The following is a 16,112-nucleotide window of genomic DNA, read 5'->3' on the forward strand; positions in this document are numbered from 1 at the left end:
AATAAAGTTACAAACCTCCCATAGCGATTCCTTCACACTGTGGGAATAAATCATATGAGAGTGTTTAAATGTGAGTCTGTGTTTGTGACAGAATGCCTCTGTCATCATTTAGTATTAGTGAGTATTATGGAAACTGACCTGCAGATCAAATCGGATCGAACCTGCTCTTGGAAAGGAAAAGAGACTTGACTGCAGTGACTCACCTGTGTGCTCCAGCTCATCTTCCTGTTTACCTGCTCATAAACATTCTGAAGCGTTACCTTGGTGTTGCTGTCAGTATAAATCACATGCATTAGAAGCACATCAGGGTTGGTTTGATGGTTTATTAACGTTCTTTTATAGCAGAACGTGTCACTTTGAGAAAAGCATCAATCAAGCACACTGTCCTAATAAAAGTACACACACACACACACACACACACACTGACGTCTGTGAATCAGCGCGTCTCCTCAGAACATCCTGACCTGTGAAGAGCCTCAGTCTCGGCTTTTACTCTTTCTTCTGCATCTCTTCAGTTTTTGATGGTGTTGAAGGATGTAGAATTGCACTTCCTGATTTTTTATTTCTGTATATTAAGCAGCACATCTGTAATGCAGTAAAACACAGATCGTGTGTTTCTGTATGATTCTCTCATTGGACTCATGTGTCTGTAGTTTATCTTCAGGTGAACATTAATATAGAATTATTGAATATAACAGAGGAGGATGAATAGAAAACAGTTTATTTATGCATTTGTCATTATGCATTCATCTTGTTACAGTTTTTTTATTCGCTTTGGTAATTGATACATTTTCAAAACTCTTAGTACTAATATCACAAGAGATCATCAAAAGTGCACTTTTTTCAAACATTTCAGCATATTTTCAGTTGTGTTAGTACAATACACAAAATCACTAAGTATCCTTTTTACAATACAAAATAAGTGTTTCATCTATATAAATGTTTCATTTAACTGCCTTTCATAATGCTATTATTATCAAACTTTTGATTTGCATCTCTTCTCGTTCAGTTTAATACATTTATCTATTATTTAATCCAACTGGACTTCATGATTAATCAATGGATCATTTGGTACACCTATAGATTTCTATATATTTTGTTTCTTTAGGCATAGTTTCTATAGAAATTATTTGCAATTTCAGCTATGGATAATCAAATGTAATGAATTATAAGCAATTTGTCTTAGATGATGACCACAATTTTCAAAGTGTGTGTGTGTGTGTGTGTGTGTGACATGACTGTGGTAAAGCACTAGTCATGTATTCATGTTCTCTCTCTCTCTGTCCCGTGCACTCGTCCTCTTCACTGGTGTCCATCTGTCTCTCTCTCTCTCTCTCTTTACAGCAGAGAAAGAGTTTTGACAGCTCGGCCAACCGAAAAACTCTCATGACCTTCAGCCTCCCGCTTCTGTTTTATAGTCTTACTGAACACACACACACACACACACACACACACACACACCGTCCGATGAGAGGAACAGATCACCTAAAACAGCAGAACTCACTGCCCAAATCTGTATGACTTTCTTTCATCAGTGCAACACAAGTAGATGTTTATCAGGATGTACCTGCTGCTCTTTGCATCGTGCATAACACTGTTAAACTCTAAAAAATGACTGTAAATATCATGAAATATCTTTAAAGTACTTAATGTCGCATGAGGCTTGTATGCTTTTCTTAAATGCATTCATTCTTCATTGCTCTGAGTAAATGATGTCAGAACGATCATGTACAGGTGCACTGTCACTTTAAGACAGCAGCGGTGAGCTCATGTCACATGCCTCTCTAACCACCTTCACACTTCAGAAAGACTGTAGTAATGAGAGACGTCATGTGTTATTAGTGTGTTTTCAATCACTGTCACACACACGCACACACTGGTTCATTTCCAGAGAGCCGGTTATGGCCGGTGTGTGTGTGTGTGTGTTTGAGAGGGTCACGAGTAGGTGGAAATGCACCTGTGACGCCATTGATTGCTCATGGTGGTCACGCTGTTCAGTTTAGATCTTCCTGCAGATTACACATTTATTTCACAAGAGAAGTTTTAGATTTTGAATGAAATAAAACCTCAAATCTAAGTTTTAACTTCTGAGTAGTTCAAACAGCAGATCTTTGAGTGAATATTGCTGCAGGTTCTTCATTGATTGTGCTTTAAGCCGTGTAATCACATGTAAAACGCTGAAGGAAACACTTATCAAGACTCTTTAAATCACTTTATTACTCTTATCTTGTTTCTCTTGTTTCTGAAATCTTCATTCCTGTCGGATCTGCTCCACTCGACTGTTTCAGCTCGTCGTTCAGTTTGAGGAAGGTTCATATTTGATTATATTTGTCGTGTCCGTCACTGTCAGCAGGAGGTCTTCAGAGGGTTGTGAAGCTGCACGTCATTAGTCTCATAGCTGTAATTACTGTAATCAGGTGAGCAGAAGCTCAGGGAGCGTCAGAGCAACGACTCGAGAATCAAACTGTAAATTAGAAAAGAAACATTAACGCTGGAGGTTTAATGAGCGCGCTAATGTATGAGTGAGTGAGTGTGTGTGTGTGTGTGTGTGTGTGTGTGTGTGTGTGTGTGTGTGTGTGTATGTGTGTCATAGATGGAGAGAAACCAGCATCATTTTCTCTCCTAAATGAGTAAATCTATCTATCTATCTATCTATCTATCTATCTATCTATCTATCTATCTATCTTTGCTTTGCAAGTGCTTTTCTATGGAAGCTTCTTTTCATCACTAAATAAAAAATAAAAAAGGTAATTGTGACTTTTTCTCACGCAATTCTGACTTTATATCACACAATTTCAACTTTATAACACACAATTCTGACTTTATATCTTGCAATTCCGACTTTATAACATGCAATTCCGACTTTATAACATGTAATTCCGACTTTATAACTCGCAATTCTGACTTTATAGCATGCTATTCCGACTTTATAACATGCAATTCCGACTTTATAACATGTAATTCCGACTTTATAACTCGCAATTCTGACTTTATAGCATGCTATTCCGACTTTATAACATGTAATTCCGACTTTATAATATGCAATTCCAACTTTATAACATGTAATTCCGACTTTATAATATGCAATTCTGACTTTGTAACACACAATTCCGACTTTATAATATGCAATTCCAACTTTATAACATGTAATTCTGACTTTATATCTTGCAATTCCGACTTTATAACATGCAATTCTGACTTTATATCACACAATTCCAACTTTATAACATGCAATTCCGACTTTATAACATGTAATTCCGACTTTATAACATGCAATTCCGACTTTATATCTTGCAATTCTGACTTCATAACATGCAATTCCGACTTTATAATATGCAATTCCAACTTTATATCACACAATTCCAACTTTATAACATGCAATTCTGACTTCATAACATGCAATTCTGACTTTATAACATGCAATTCCAACTTTATAACATGCAATTCTGACTTCATAACATGCAATTCTGACTTTATAACATGCAATTCCGACTTTATAACATGCAATTCCGACTTTATAACACGCAATTCTAACTTTATAACACGCAATTCTGACTTCATAACACGCAATTCTGACTTTGTAACACGCAATTCTGACTTTGTAACATGCAATTCCGACTATATAACATGTAATTCCAACTTTATAACATGTAATTCCGACTTTATAATATGCAATTCCAACTTTATATCACACAATTCTAACTTTATAACATGCAATTCTGACTTCATAACATGCAATTCTGACTTTATAACATGTAATTCCGACTTTATAACATGCAATTCCGACTTTATATCTTGCAATTCTGACTTCATAACATGCAATTCTGACTTTATAACATGCAATTCCAACTTTATAATATGCAATTCTGACTTCATAACATGCAATTCCGACTTTATAACATGCAATTCCGACTTTATAACATGCAATTCTGACTTTATAATATGTAATTCCGACTTTATAACATGCAATTCCAACTTTATAACATGTAATTCCAACTTTATAACATGCAATTCCGACTTTATATCTTGCAATTCTGACTTCATAACACGCAATTCCGACTTTATAATATGCAATTCCAACTTTATAACATGTAATTCCGACTTTATAACATGCAATTCCGACTTTATAACATGTAATTCCAACTTTATAACATGCAATTCCGACTTTATATCTTGCAATTCTGACTTCATAACACGCAATTCCGACTTTATAATATGCAATTCCAACTTTATAACATGTAATTCCAACTTTATAACATGCAATTCCGACTTTATATCTTGCAATTCTGACTTCATAACACGCAATTCCGACTTTATAATATGCAATTCCAACTTTATAACATGTAATTCCGACTTTATAACATGCAATTCCGACTTTATAACATGTAATTCCAACTTTATAACATGCAATTCCGACTTTATATCTTGCAATTCTGACTTCATAACACGCAATTCCGACTTTATAATATGCAATTCCAACTTTATAACATGTAATTCCAACTTTATAACATGCAATTCCGACTTTATATCTTGCAATTCTGACTTCATAACACACAATTCCGACTTTATAATATGCAATTCCAACTTTATAACATGTAATTCCGACTTTATAATATGCAATTCTGACTTTGTAACACACAATTCCGACTTTATAATATGCAATTCCAACTTTATAACATGTAATTCTGACTTTATATCTTGCAATTCCGACTTTATAACATGCAATTCTGACTTTATATCACACAATTCCAACTTTATAACATGCAATTCCGACTTCATAACATGCAATTCCGACTTTATAACATGTAATTCCGACTTTATAACATGCAATTCCGACTTTATATCTTGCAATTCCGACTTCATAACACACAATTCCGACTTTATAATATGCAATTCCAACTTTATAACATGCAATTCTGACTTCATAACATGCAATTCTGACTTTATAACATGCAATTCCAACTTTATAACATGCAATTCTGACTTCATAACATGCAATTCCGACTTTATAACATGCAATTCCGACTTTATAACATGCAATTCCGACTTTATAACACGCAATTCCGACTTTATAACACGCAATTCCGACTTCATAACACGCAATTCTGACTTTGTAACACGCAATTCTGACTTTGTAACATGCAATTCCGACTATATAACATGTAATTCCAACTTTATAACATGTAATTCCGACTTTATAACATGCAATTCCGACTTTATAACATGTAATTCCGACTTTATAACATGCAATTCCGACTTTATATCTTGCAATTGCGACTTTATAACTCGCAATTCTGACTTTATATCTTGCACTTCTGACTTTATAACATGCAATTCCGACTTTATAACATGTAATTCCGACTTTATAACATGCAATTCTGACTTTATATCTTGCAATTCTGACTTCATAACACGCAATTCCGACTTTATAACTCGCAATTCTGACTTTATATCTTGCAATTCTGACTTTATAGCATGCAATTCTGACTTTATAACATGCAATTCCGACTTTATAACATGCAATTCCGACTTTATAACATGCAATTCCGACTTTATAACATGTAATTCCGACTTTATAACTCGCAATTCTGACTTTATATCTTGCAATTCTGACTTTATAACACGCAATTCCGACTTTATATAAATTGCGATATTTATAATATATAAATTGTCTGAATTGCGAGTTATAAAGTCAGAATTGCGAGTTATAAAGTCGGAAGTGTGAGATAAAAAGTCACAATTACCTTTTTTATTTTTTATTCAGTGGCCGAAACAAACTTTCATACTTTTCTTTGATTTTCTTTGCATTTGCTTCCACTTAAAATTCAAATTGTAATTCTGAATCCTGTTTGCTACATCAATTCAAATTCAGGAATTTGTTTGGAATTTTAACTCGTTAAATTAGACTGAGCTCAGAAATGCTGATTTCAGAGGAAATTATGCTGATTTCTTTAAAACCTGATACTTAACAAATGATTAAAAATGATCAAGATTAAAGTTATAAAAATCTCCCTTTACATTTCATATTCAAAATGCATGACACGGCAAAAACCATGTTGTTTCTTGCAGTGTTGTAATCACTGCTGTTTCATCCAAGAAATGTACAAGTAGTTTCTCTCTTTGGTTTCTCCATCCTGCCTTGCTGATTTAGTGTGAATCAGATGAAGGAGTAAATCAAGAGAGTATGAAAAGAGAAGATGAGGAAAGACACGTGATGTGAATGCATTAGTGTAAATGAACGGAAATACAGCAGCTTCCTGTGAGGGGCTGTTCAGTTATCTCAAGAAAACCATCAGGAGTGTTATTAGTTTTCTAAAGCGTGTGAGTTTGGATGAGGAAATCATGAATCTAAGAAATTCACATGTGTGTGTTTGTAATCAGTGACTAATCAATGACAGGACCATCTCACACTGCAGTAGAGTAGATGAACGTCACATGTTTTTTTAATGCAAAATGCATCCCTCCCTACATTTCCGCTTCTCTCACACATTAAACTCGCTCAGCAGGATGAGCCTGAACCAGGAGGCCTGCTTGATTCCACTGGAAAATCGTTTGCATCCTATATGGGGAAAGATTCCCGTCTCTCACGTGTTCTCAGCAGGAGCGGGCGAGACGGCTCTTCTCTGCATTGATGTGGAGTTTTAGTTTGGGGTCGATAATCTATAATTAGAGCTGTAGTCTTGTCATCCAATCCACTGGACAGAGGCTGTTTGCAGAGGACACGACTGCTGGACAGACTGCATTCAGAAACACGAGCCGCACAGATGCAAATGAAATGTTTTATATGCTTGAAGTTATAGACATGATAGTATCGGTGTGTGTGTGTGCTTTTGCTTGTTCTATTCATCTAATCACCAGCTAATTAATCCTGGTTAAACACGAACAGTCCAGCTCTTGTTCCCCTTGATATTCATTAGAAGAATCTGCTGATCACGATGTTTGTGAGTGTAAAAATAGACCTAAAGAGGCAGAAAACTCCTCTGAAGTGCTCAGGAGTCGTCTGCGCTCTGTAGCTTTACACACTTGGCCAGCGGTGCTGAACGTAAGTCCAATTACACTTTACATTCCCGCTGGGAATGATTACTTCACTCTTTTATCCAGCTTTTTACTGAGTGAAATTATGTTGCTGTGAAAACAGAAATCAAGAGTGTCGAGTCTTCATCAGTACAGCGTCATCACTGTCAATCACGGTTTCTAAATCTGTGTGAATATTAGTTTTTCATCCTTCCATGAAGTGACCTTGTAGAGAAAATGAGATTCCTCTATTACCATTCTGGTGCAAACAGACTCATGTTGAGATGTAAAGACAAGAAACAGAGAAGAATCTGTACTGCAAGTCAAGATTTAATGACCGAAGATGATCAAAGTACTTAAAATATGTGAAAATAATATACTAAATAAACATACTTTCTTTCTTTTCTTTCTTTCTTTCTTTCTTTCTTTCTACACACACACACACACATCACATATATATTATTATTATTATCAATATAATATTATATATAATATATGTATGTATATGTGCATGTGTGTGTATATATAAATATATATACATATATATATATATATATATATATATATATATATATATGCACACACACTACAGTATATTTTTATCTATTTTTTGTTTTCTAATGAAATTGCATTAGATATAACAATTAACTGTTTATCTGTTGAATATATTTATAAAATATCACATATAATATGTATGCATATGTTTATATTATTTATTTTTCCTTTTTATATAATTAATTTCAAATATATATATATATATATATTTGAAATTAATTATATGTATATATATACACTACAGTATATTTTTATTTAATTATTTATTTTAATTATATTATTTATTATTTTTCTAATGAAATTGCGTTAGATCGAATAGTTTACTGTTTTTAATATTTTATATTAATTTTCTGTTTTTTTATTTTATATTTTCTGTATCCATTTTAAATTTAATTAAAGTTTTTGTAATTTTGCTGTGTTTTTGTCATTTTATTAGCTTAATACATTTTATTACTTTTTTTAAATACGTTTTAAATTGTTTTATTAAATACATTTTTTAAATACATTTTATTACTTTTCATTTATTAGTTTTAGTTATTTTAGTACTTGCCTTCTCTGTAAAAACAATCTAAATAAATTTCATCCCATGTTTTGAGTAAAATCTACCTAAATTTAACAGCTATGACACACTAAAAGAAATTGGGTCAACCTAACGTTTCTCAGTACATTACACAGCTTTATAAATTAATAATAGATAATAATTTTGTCATTGCTCATGGTGTAACCACTTTCTCTAAAGGTTATCTTTTTTCTATAGAGTAGATGGCAGGTGAACTAGCTGTGTTTTTGAGTATCTTGCATGAGATGATAATGTAAAAACACATTACTCTGTCTTATTGGCCGCCTGAGGTCTTGTGTTATGAGAATGCTAATGTTTCTGTCAATAAATAGTTAGTGTAATGTGTAGCGAGGGTTAGCTCTAGCCTGATATCCCGCTATTACTCACGTCTGTGGCTGTAGCGCTGTTAGCGCCGAGCTCAGCACTTCCTGCAGGATTCTTATTGAGTTTGTGGAGGAACCGCAGCAGAGCTCACGCTGACAGAGAGATGGTGAGAAAAACAGTGTCAGCAATGCAATTACCCACTTTAATGTGGCATTTGAAGGACAGATTACACAAGTACACTCCATCTTAAAAGGTGTAACATGATAAAACCATTCATTATGCTCATCAAACCAGCTTTATAAATATGTGCATCTGGTCTTATTTTGCACAAATGCACATCAGGAAAACTGTTTTTTTCTCTTGTCATTTCAGGTTTCTGCTGGTTTTCTCCTGTCTGGTTTTGTCCGTGTTCTCCACCATCAAAGAATATGAGAAGAGCTCTGAAGATGCCCTCTATATCCTGGTATATAATATCAGAGATATTGATGAACACATGTACTTTGATCACAGTGTCACACGGTCATCATGGTAACTCGATGTCTATCTGTGTGTCTGTAGGAAATTGTAACCATCGTGGTTTTCGGAGTGGAATATATCGTGAGGATCTGGTCTGCAGGATGCTGTTGTCGATACAGAGGATGGAGGGGAAGACTCAAATTCGCCCGGAAACCTTTTTGTGTTATCGGTGAGTCCAGTTTGCTATAAATAAAACTAAAGTTATTGGAATACAATCATTTTTACTTCAAAACTTCATGTTTAATTCAATGTGTTACTTATCGTTTCTGTGTAATTATTTGTGAAATTTACTAGCAGTTTCTGTGTGAAAATTGTTTCAAAGTAACTCCATTTTTTCAATAAAAGCAAATAGAATTAAAGAAAATAAAAAGACAATTCAGCTGCATAATTTATTCATGCTGTGATGCATGCTGGGAGTTTTGTACTATTGACAGTGACCTATGACACTTTTGATTGTCACCATTGTTGAGACTCATGTGCTGATTCTTGACGTGTTTGTTTGTCATCTTAAAATGTTTTGTGTTTTTTTTTTTTTTTTTCTGATTGGTTTTTATAAAATTTCAGTGATGGTCAGTTTTGTTTAGTCAATTTGTTTTGTTTCAAGATTTCAATGACTGTCGGTTTTGTTCCTTTACGGGATTTCAATGACGGTTGGTTTTGTTTCATTATGAGATTTCAGTGACGGTCGGTTTTGTTCCTTTAGGGGATTTCAATGACTGTCGGTTTTGTTCCTTTACGGGATTTCAATGACGGTCGGTTTTGTTTCATTACGAGATTTCAGTAACGGTCGGTTTTGTTCCTTTACGAGATTTCAATGACGGTCGATTTTGTTCTTTTACGAGATTTCAGTAACGGTCGGTTTTGTTCCTTTACGAGATTTCAGTGACGGTCGGTTTTGTTCCTTTACGAGATTTCAGTGACGGTCGGTTTTGTACCTTTACGGGATTTCAGTAACGGTCAGTTTTGTTCCTTTACGAGATTTCAATGACGGTCGGTTTTGTTCCTTTACGAGATTTCAGTGACGGTCAGTTTTGTTCTTTTACGAGATTTCAGTGACGGTCGGTTTTGTTTCTTTACGAGATTTCAGTAACGGTCGGTTTTGTTCCTTTACGAGATTTCAATGACGGTCGATTTTGTTCTTTTACGAGATTTCAGTAACGGTCGGTTTTGTTCCTTTACGAGATTTCAGTGACGGTCGGTTTTGTTCCTTTACGAGATTTCAGTGACGGTCGGTTTTGTACCTTTACGGGATTTCAGTAACGGTCAGTTTTGTTCCTTTACGAGATTTCAATGACGGTCGGTTTTGTTCCTTTACGAGATTTCAGTGACGGTCAGTTTTGTTCTTTTACGAGATTTCAGTGATGGTCAGTTTTGTACCTTTACGGGATTTCAGTAACGGTCAGTTTTGTTCCTTTACGAGATTTCAGTGACGGTCAGTTTTGTTCTTTTACGAGATTTCAGTGACGGTCGGTTTTGTTCCTTTACGAGATTTCAATGACGGTCGATTTTGTTCTTTTACGAGATTTCAGTAACGGTCGGTTTTGTTCCTTTACGAGATTTCAGTGACGGTCGGTTTTGTTCCTTTACGAGATTTCAGTGACGGTCGGTTTTGTTCTTTTACGAGATTTCAGTGACGGTCGGTTTTGTTCCTTTACGAGATTTCAATGACGGTCGATTTTGTTCTTTTACGAGATTTCAGTAACGGTCGGTTTTGTTCCTTTACGAGATTTCAGTGACGGTCGGTTTTGTTCCTTTATGAGATTTCAGTGACGGTCGGTTTTGTTCCTTTATGAGATTTCAGTGACGGTCGGTTTTGTTCCTTTATGAGATTTCAGTGACGGTCGGTTTTGTTCTTTTACGAATTTTCAGTCACGGTCGGTTTTGTTTCTTTACGAGATTTCAATGACGGTCGGTTTTGTTTCTTTACGAGATTTCAATGACGGTCGGTTTTGTTCTTTTACGAATTTTCAGTCACGGTCGGTTTTGTTTCTTTACGAGATTTCAATGACGGTCGGTTTTGTTTCTTTACGAGATTTCAATGACGGTCGGTTTTGTTCTTTTACGAATTTTCAGTCACGGTCGGTTTTGTTTCTTTACGAGATTTCAGTGACGGTCGGTTTTGTTCTTTTACGAGATTTCAGTGACGGTCGGTTTTGTTCTTTTACGAGATTTCAGTGACGGTCGGTTTTGTTCCTTTATGAGGGTTTGTTCCTTTATGAGATTTCAGTGACGGTCGGTTTTGTTCCTTTACGAGATTTCAGTCACGGTCGGTTTTGTTTCTTTACGAGATTTCAGTGACGGTCGGTTTTGTTCTTTTACGAGATTTCAGTGACGGTCGGTTTTGTTCTTTTACGAGATTTCAGTGACGGTCGGTTTTGTTCCTTTATGAGGGTTTGTTCCTTTATGAGATTTCAGTGACGGACGGTTTTGTTCCTTTACGAGATTTCAATGACGGTCAGTTTTGTTCTTTTACGAGATTTCAGTGACGGTCAGTTTTGTTCCTTTACGAGATTTCAATGACGGTCGGTTTTGTTCCTTTACGAGATTTCAGTGACGGTCAGTTTTGTTCTTTTACGAGATTTCAGTGACGGTCGGTTTTGTTCCTTTACGAGATTTCAATGACGGTCGATTTTGTTCTTTTACGAGATTTCAGTAACGGTCGGTTTTGTTCCTTTACGAGATTTCAGTGACGGTCGGTTTTGTTCCTTTACGAGATTTCAGTGACGGTCGGTTTTGTACCTTTACGGGATTTCAGTAACGGTCAGTTTTGTTCCTTTACGAGATTTCAATGACGGTCGGTTTTGTTCCTTTACGAGATTTCAGTGACGGTCAGTTTTGTTCTTTTACGAGATTTCAGTGATGGTCAGTTTTGTACCTTTACGGGATTTCAGTAACGGTCAGTTTTGTTCCTTTACGAGATTTCAGTGACGGTCAGTTTTGTTCTTTTACGAGATTTCAGTGACGGTCGGTTTTGTTCCTTTACGAGATTTCAATGACGGTCGATTTTGTTCTTTTACGAGATTTCAGTAACGGTCGGTTTTGTTCCTTTACGAGATTTCAGTGACGGTCGGTTTTGTTCCTTTACGAGATTTCAGTGACGGTCGGTTTTGTTCTTTTACGAGATTTCAGTGACGGTCGATTTTGTTCTTTTACGAGATTTCAGTAACGGTCGGTTTTGTTCCTTTACGAGATTTCAGTGACGGTCGGTTTTGTTCCTTTACGAGATTTCAGTGACGGTCGGTTTTGTACCTTTACGGGATTTCAGTAACGGTCAGTTTTGTTCCTTTACGAGATTTCAATGACGGTCGGTTTTGTTCCTTTACGAGATTTCAGTGACGGTCAGTTTTGTTCTTTTACGAGATTTCAGTGATGGTCAGTTTTGTACCTTTACGGGATTTCAGTAACGGTCAGTTTTGTTCCTTTACGAGATTTCAGTGACGGTCAGTTTTGTTCTTTTACGAGATTTCAGTGACGGTCGGTTTTGTTCCTTTACGAGATTTCAATGACGGTCGATTTTGTTCTTTTACGAGATTTCAGTAACGGTCGGTTTTGTTCCTTTACGAGATTTCAGTGACGGTCGGTTTTGTTCCTTTACGAGATTTCAGTGACGGTCGGTTTTGTTCTTTTACGAGATTTCAGTGACGGTCGGTTTTGTTCCTTTACGAGATTTCAATGACGGTCGGTTTTGTTCCTTTACGAGATTTCAATGACGGTCGATTTTGTTCTTTTACGAGATTTCAGTGACGGTCGGTTTTGTTCCTTTATGAGATTTCAGTGACGGTCGGTTTTGTTCCTTTATGAGATTTCAGTGACGGTCGGTTTTGTTCCTTTATGAGATTTCAGTGACGGTCGGTTTTGTTCTTTTACGAATTTTCAGTCACGGTCGGTTTTGTTTCTTTACGAGATTTCAATGACGGTCGGTTTTGTTTCTTTACGAGATTTCAATGACGGTCGGTTTTGTTCTTTTACGAATTTTCAGTCACGGTCGGTTTTGTTTCTTTACGAGATTTCAGTGACGGTCGGTTTTGTTCTTTTACGAGATTTCAGTGACGGTCGGTTTTGTTCTTTTACGAGATTTCAGTGACGGTCGGTTTTGTTCCTTTATGAGGGTTTGTTCCTTTATGAGATTTCAGTGACGGTCGGTTTTGTTCCTTTACGAGATTTCAGTCACGGTCGGTTTTGTTCCTTTACGAGATTTCAGTGACGGTCGGTTTTGTTCCTTTACGAGATTTCAGTCACGGTCGGTTTTGTTCCTTTACGAGATTTCAGTGACGGTCGGTTTTGTTCCTTTACGAGATTTCAGTGACGGTCGGTTTTGTTCCTTTACGAGATTTCAGTCACGGTCGGTTTTGTTCCTTTACGGGATTTCAATGACGGTCGGTTTTGTTCTTTTACGAATTTTCAGTCACGGTCGGTTTTGTTTCTTTACGAGATTTCAGTCACGGTCAGTTTTGTTTCTTTATGAGATTTCAATGACGGTCGGTTTTGTTCTTTTACGAATTTTCAGTCACGGTCGGTTTTGTTTCTTTACGAGATTTCAGTGACGGTCGGTTTTGTTCCTTTACGAGATTTCAATGACGGTTGGTTTTGTTTCATTATGAGATTTCAGTGACGGTCGGTTTTGTTTCATTACAAGATTTCAATGATGGTCAGTTTTGTTCTTTTACGAGATTTCAATGACTGACGGTTTTGTTCCTTTACGGATTTCAGTGATGGTCAGTTTTGTACCTTTACGGGATTTCAGTAACGGTCAGTTTTGTTCCTTTACGAGATTTCAATGACGGTCGGTTTTGTTCCTTTACGAGATTTCAGTGACGGTCAGTTTTGTTCTTTTACGAGATTTCAGTGATGGTCAGTTTTGTACCTTTACGGGATTTCAGTAACGGTCAGTTTTGTTCCTTTACGAGATTTCAATGACGGTCGGTTTTGTTCCTTTACGAGATTTCAGTGACGGTCGGTTTTGTTCCTTTACGAGATTTCAATGACGGTCGATTTTGTTCTTTTACGAGATTTCAGTAACGGTCGGTTTTGTTCCTTTACGAGATTTCAGTGACGGTCGATTTTGTTCTTGTACGAGATTTCAGTAACGGTCGGTTTTGTTCCTTTACGAGATTTCAGTGACGGTCGGTTTTGTTCCTTTACGAGATTTCAATGACGGTAGATTTTGTTCTTTTACGAGATTTCAGTGACAATCGGTTTTGTTCCTTTACGAGATTTCAGTGACGGTCAGTTTTGTTCTTTTACGAGATTTCAGTGACAATCGGTTTTGTTCCTTTACGAGATTTCAGTGACGGTCGGTTTTGTTCCTTTACGAAATTTCAGTGATGGTCGGTTTTGTTCTTTTACGAGATTTCAGTGACAATCGGTTTTGTTCCTTTACGAGATTTCAGTGATGGTCGGTTTTGTTCTTTTACGAGATTTCAGTGACAATCGGTTTTGTTCCTTTACGAGATTTCAGTGACAATCGGTTTTGTTCCTTTACGAGATTTCAGTGACGGTCGGTTTTGTTCTTTTACGAGATTTCAGTGACGGTCGGTTTTGTTCCTTTACGAGATTTCAATGACGGTCGATTTTGTTCTTTTACGAGATTTCAGTGACAATCGGTTTTGTTCCTTTACGAGATTTCAGCGACGGTCAGTTTTGTTCTTTTACGAGATTTCAGTGACAATCGGTTTTGTTCTTTTACGAGATTTCAGTGACAATCGGTTTTGTTCCTTTACGAGATTTCAGTGATGGTCGGTTTTGTTCTTTTACGAGATTTCAGTGACAATCGGTTTTGTTCCTTTACGAGATTTCAGTGACAATCGGTTTTGTTCCTTTACGAGATTTCAGTGACGGTCGGTTTTGTTCTTTTACGAGATTTCAGTGACTGTTGGTTTTGTTCCTTTACGAGATTTCAGTGATGGTCGGTTTTGTTCTTTTACGAGATTTCAGTGAAAATCGGTTTTGTTCCTTTACGAGATTTCAGTGACAATCGGTTTTGTTCCTTTACGAGATTTCAGTGACAATCGGTTTTGTTCCTTTACGAGATTTCAGTGATGGTCGGTTTTGTTCTTTTACGAGATTTCAGTGACTGTTGGTTTTGTTCCTTTACGAGATTTCAGTGACGGTCGGTTTTGTTCTTTTACGAGATTTCAGTGACGGTCGGTTTTGTTCCTTTACGAGATTTCAATGACGGTCGGTTTTGTTCCTTTACGAGATTTCAATGACGGTCGATTTTGTTCTTTTACGAGATTTCAGTGACGGTCGGTTTTGTTCCTTTATGAGATTTCAGTGACGGTCGGTTTTGTTCCTTTATGAGATTTCAGTGACGGTCGGTTTTGTTCCTTTATGAGATTTCAGTGACGGTCGGTTTTGTTCTTTTACGAATTTTCAGTCACGGTCGGTTTTGTTTCTTTACGAGATTTCAATGACGGTCGGTTTTGTTTCTTTACGAGATTTCAATGACGGTCGGTTTTGTTCTTTTACGAATTTTCAGTCACGGTCGGTTTTGTTTCTTTACGAGATTTCAATGACGGTCGGTTTTGTTTCTTTACGAGATTTCAATGACGGTCGGTTTTGTTCTTTTACGAATTTTCAGTCACGGTCGGTTTTGTTTCTTTACGAGATTTCAGTGACGGTCGGTTTTGTTCTTTTACGAGATTTCAGTGACGGTCGGTTTTGTTCTTTTACGAGATTTCAGTGACGGTCGGTTTTGTTCCTTTATGAGGGTTTGTTCCTTTATGAGATTTCAGTGACGGTCGGTTTTGTTCCTTTACGAGATTTCAGTCACGGTCGGTTTTGTTCCTTTACGAGATTTCAGTGACGGTCGGTTTTGTTCCTTTACGAGATTTCAGTCACGGTCGGTTTTGTTCCTTTACGAGATTTCAGTGACGGTCGGTTTTGTTCCTTTACGAGATTTCAGTGACGGTCGGTTTTGTTCCTTTACGAGATTTCAGTCACGGTCGGTTTTGTTCCTTTACGGGATTTCAATGACGGTCGGTTTTGTTCTTTTACGAATTTTCAGTCACGGTCGGTTTTGTTTCTTTACGAGATTTCAGTCACGGTCAGTTTTGTTTCTTTATGAGATTTCAATGACGGTCGGTTTTGTTCTTTTACGAATTTTCAGTCACGGTCGGTTTTGTTTCTTTACGAGATTTCAGTG

The 16,112-nt window shown here is 36.4% G+C and overlaps 1 protein-coding gene across 4 annotated transcripts in view; it reads left to right on the plus strand.

Moving 5' to 3' along the window:
- LOC125273372 (potassium voltage-gated channel subfamily KQT member 2) overlaps positions 1-16,112 on the plus strand; it is a 63,917-nt gene that overhangs the window by 11,025 nt on the left and 36,780 nt on the right. For all 4 annotated transcript variants that reach the window (XM_048198647.1, XM_048198644.1, XM_048198646.1 and 1 more), the window contains exons 2-3: positions 8,825-8,915; positions 9,011-9,137. In XM_048198647.1, the coding sequence (XP_048054604.1) occupies positions 8,825-8,915; positions 9,011-9,137 (218 nt within the window). The remainder of the gene's footprint in view (positions 1-8,824; positions 8,916-9,010; positions 9,138-16,112) is intronic.

Source organism: Megalobrama amblycephala, linkage group LG8, assembly GCF_018812025.1.
Source record: "Megalobrama amblycephala isolate DHTTF-2021 linkage group LG8, ASM1881202v1, whole genome shotgun sequence".
In the NCBI taxonomy this organism is placed as follows: Eukaryota; Metazoa; Chordata; class Actinopteri; order Cypriniformes; family Xenocyprididae; genus Megalobrama; species Megalobrama amblycephala.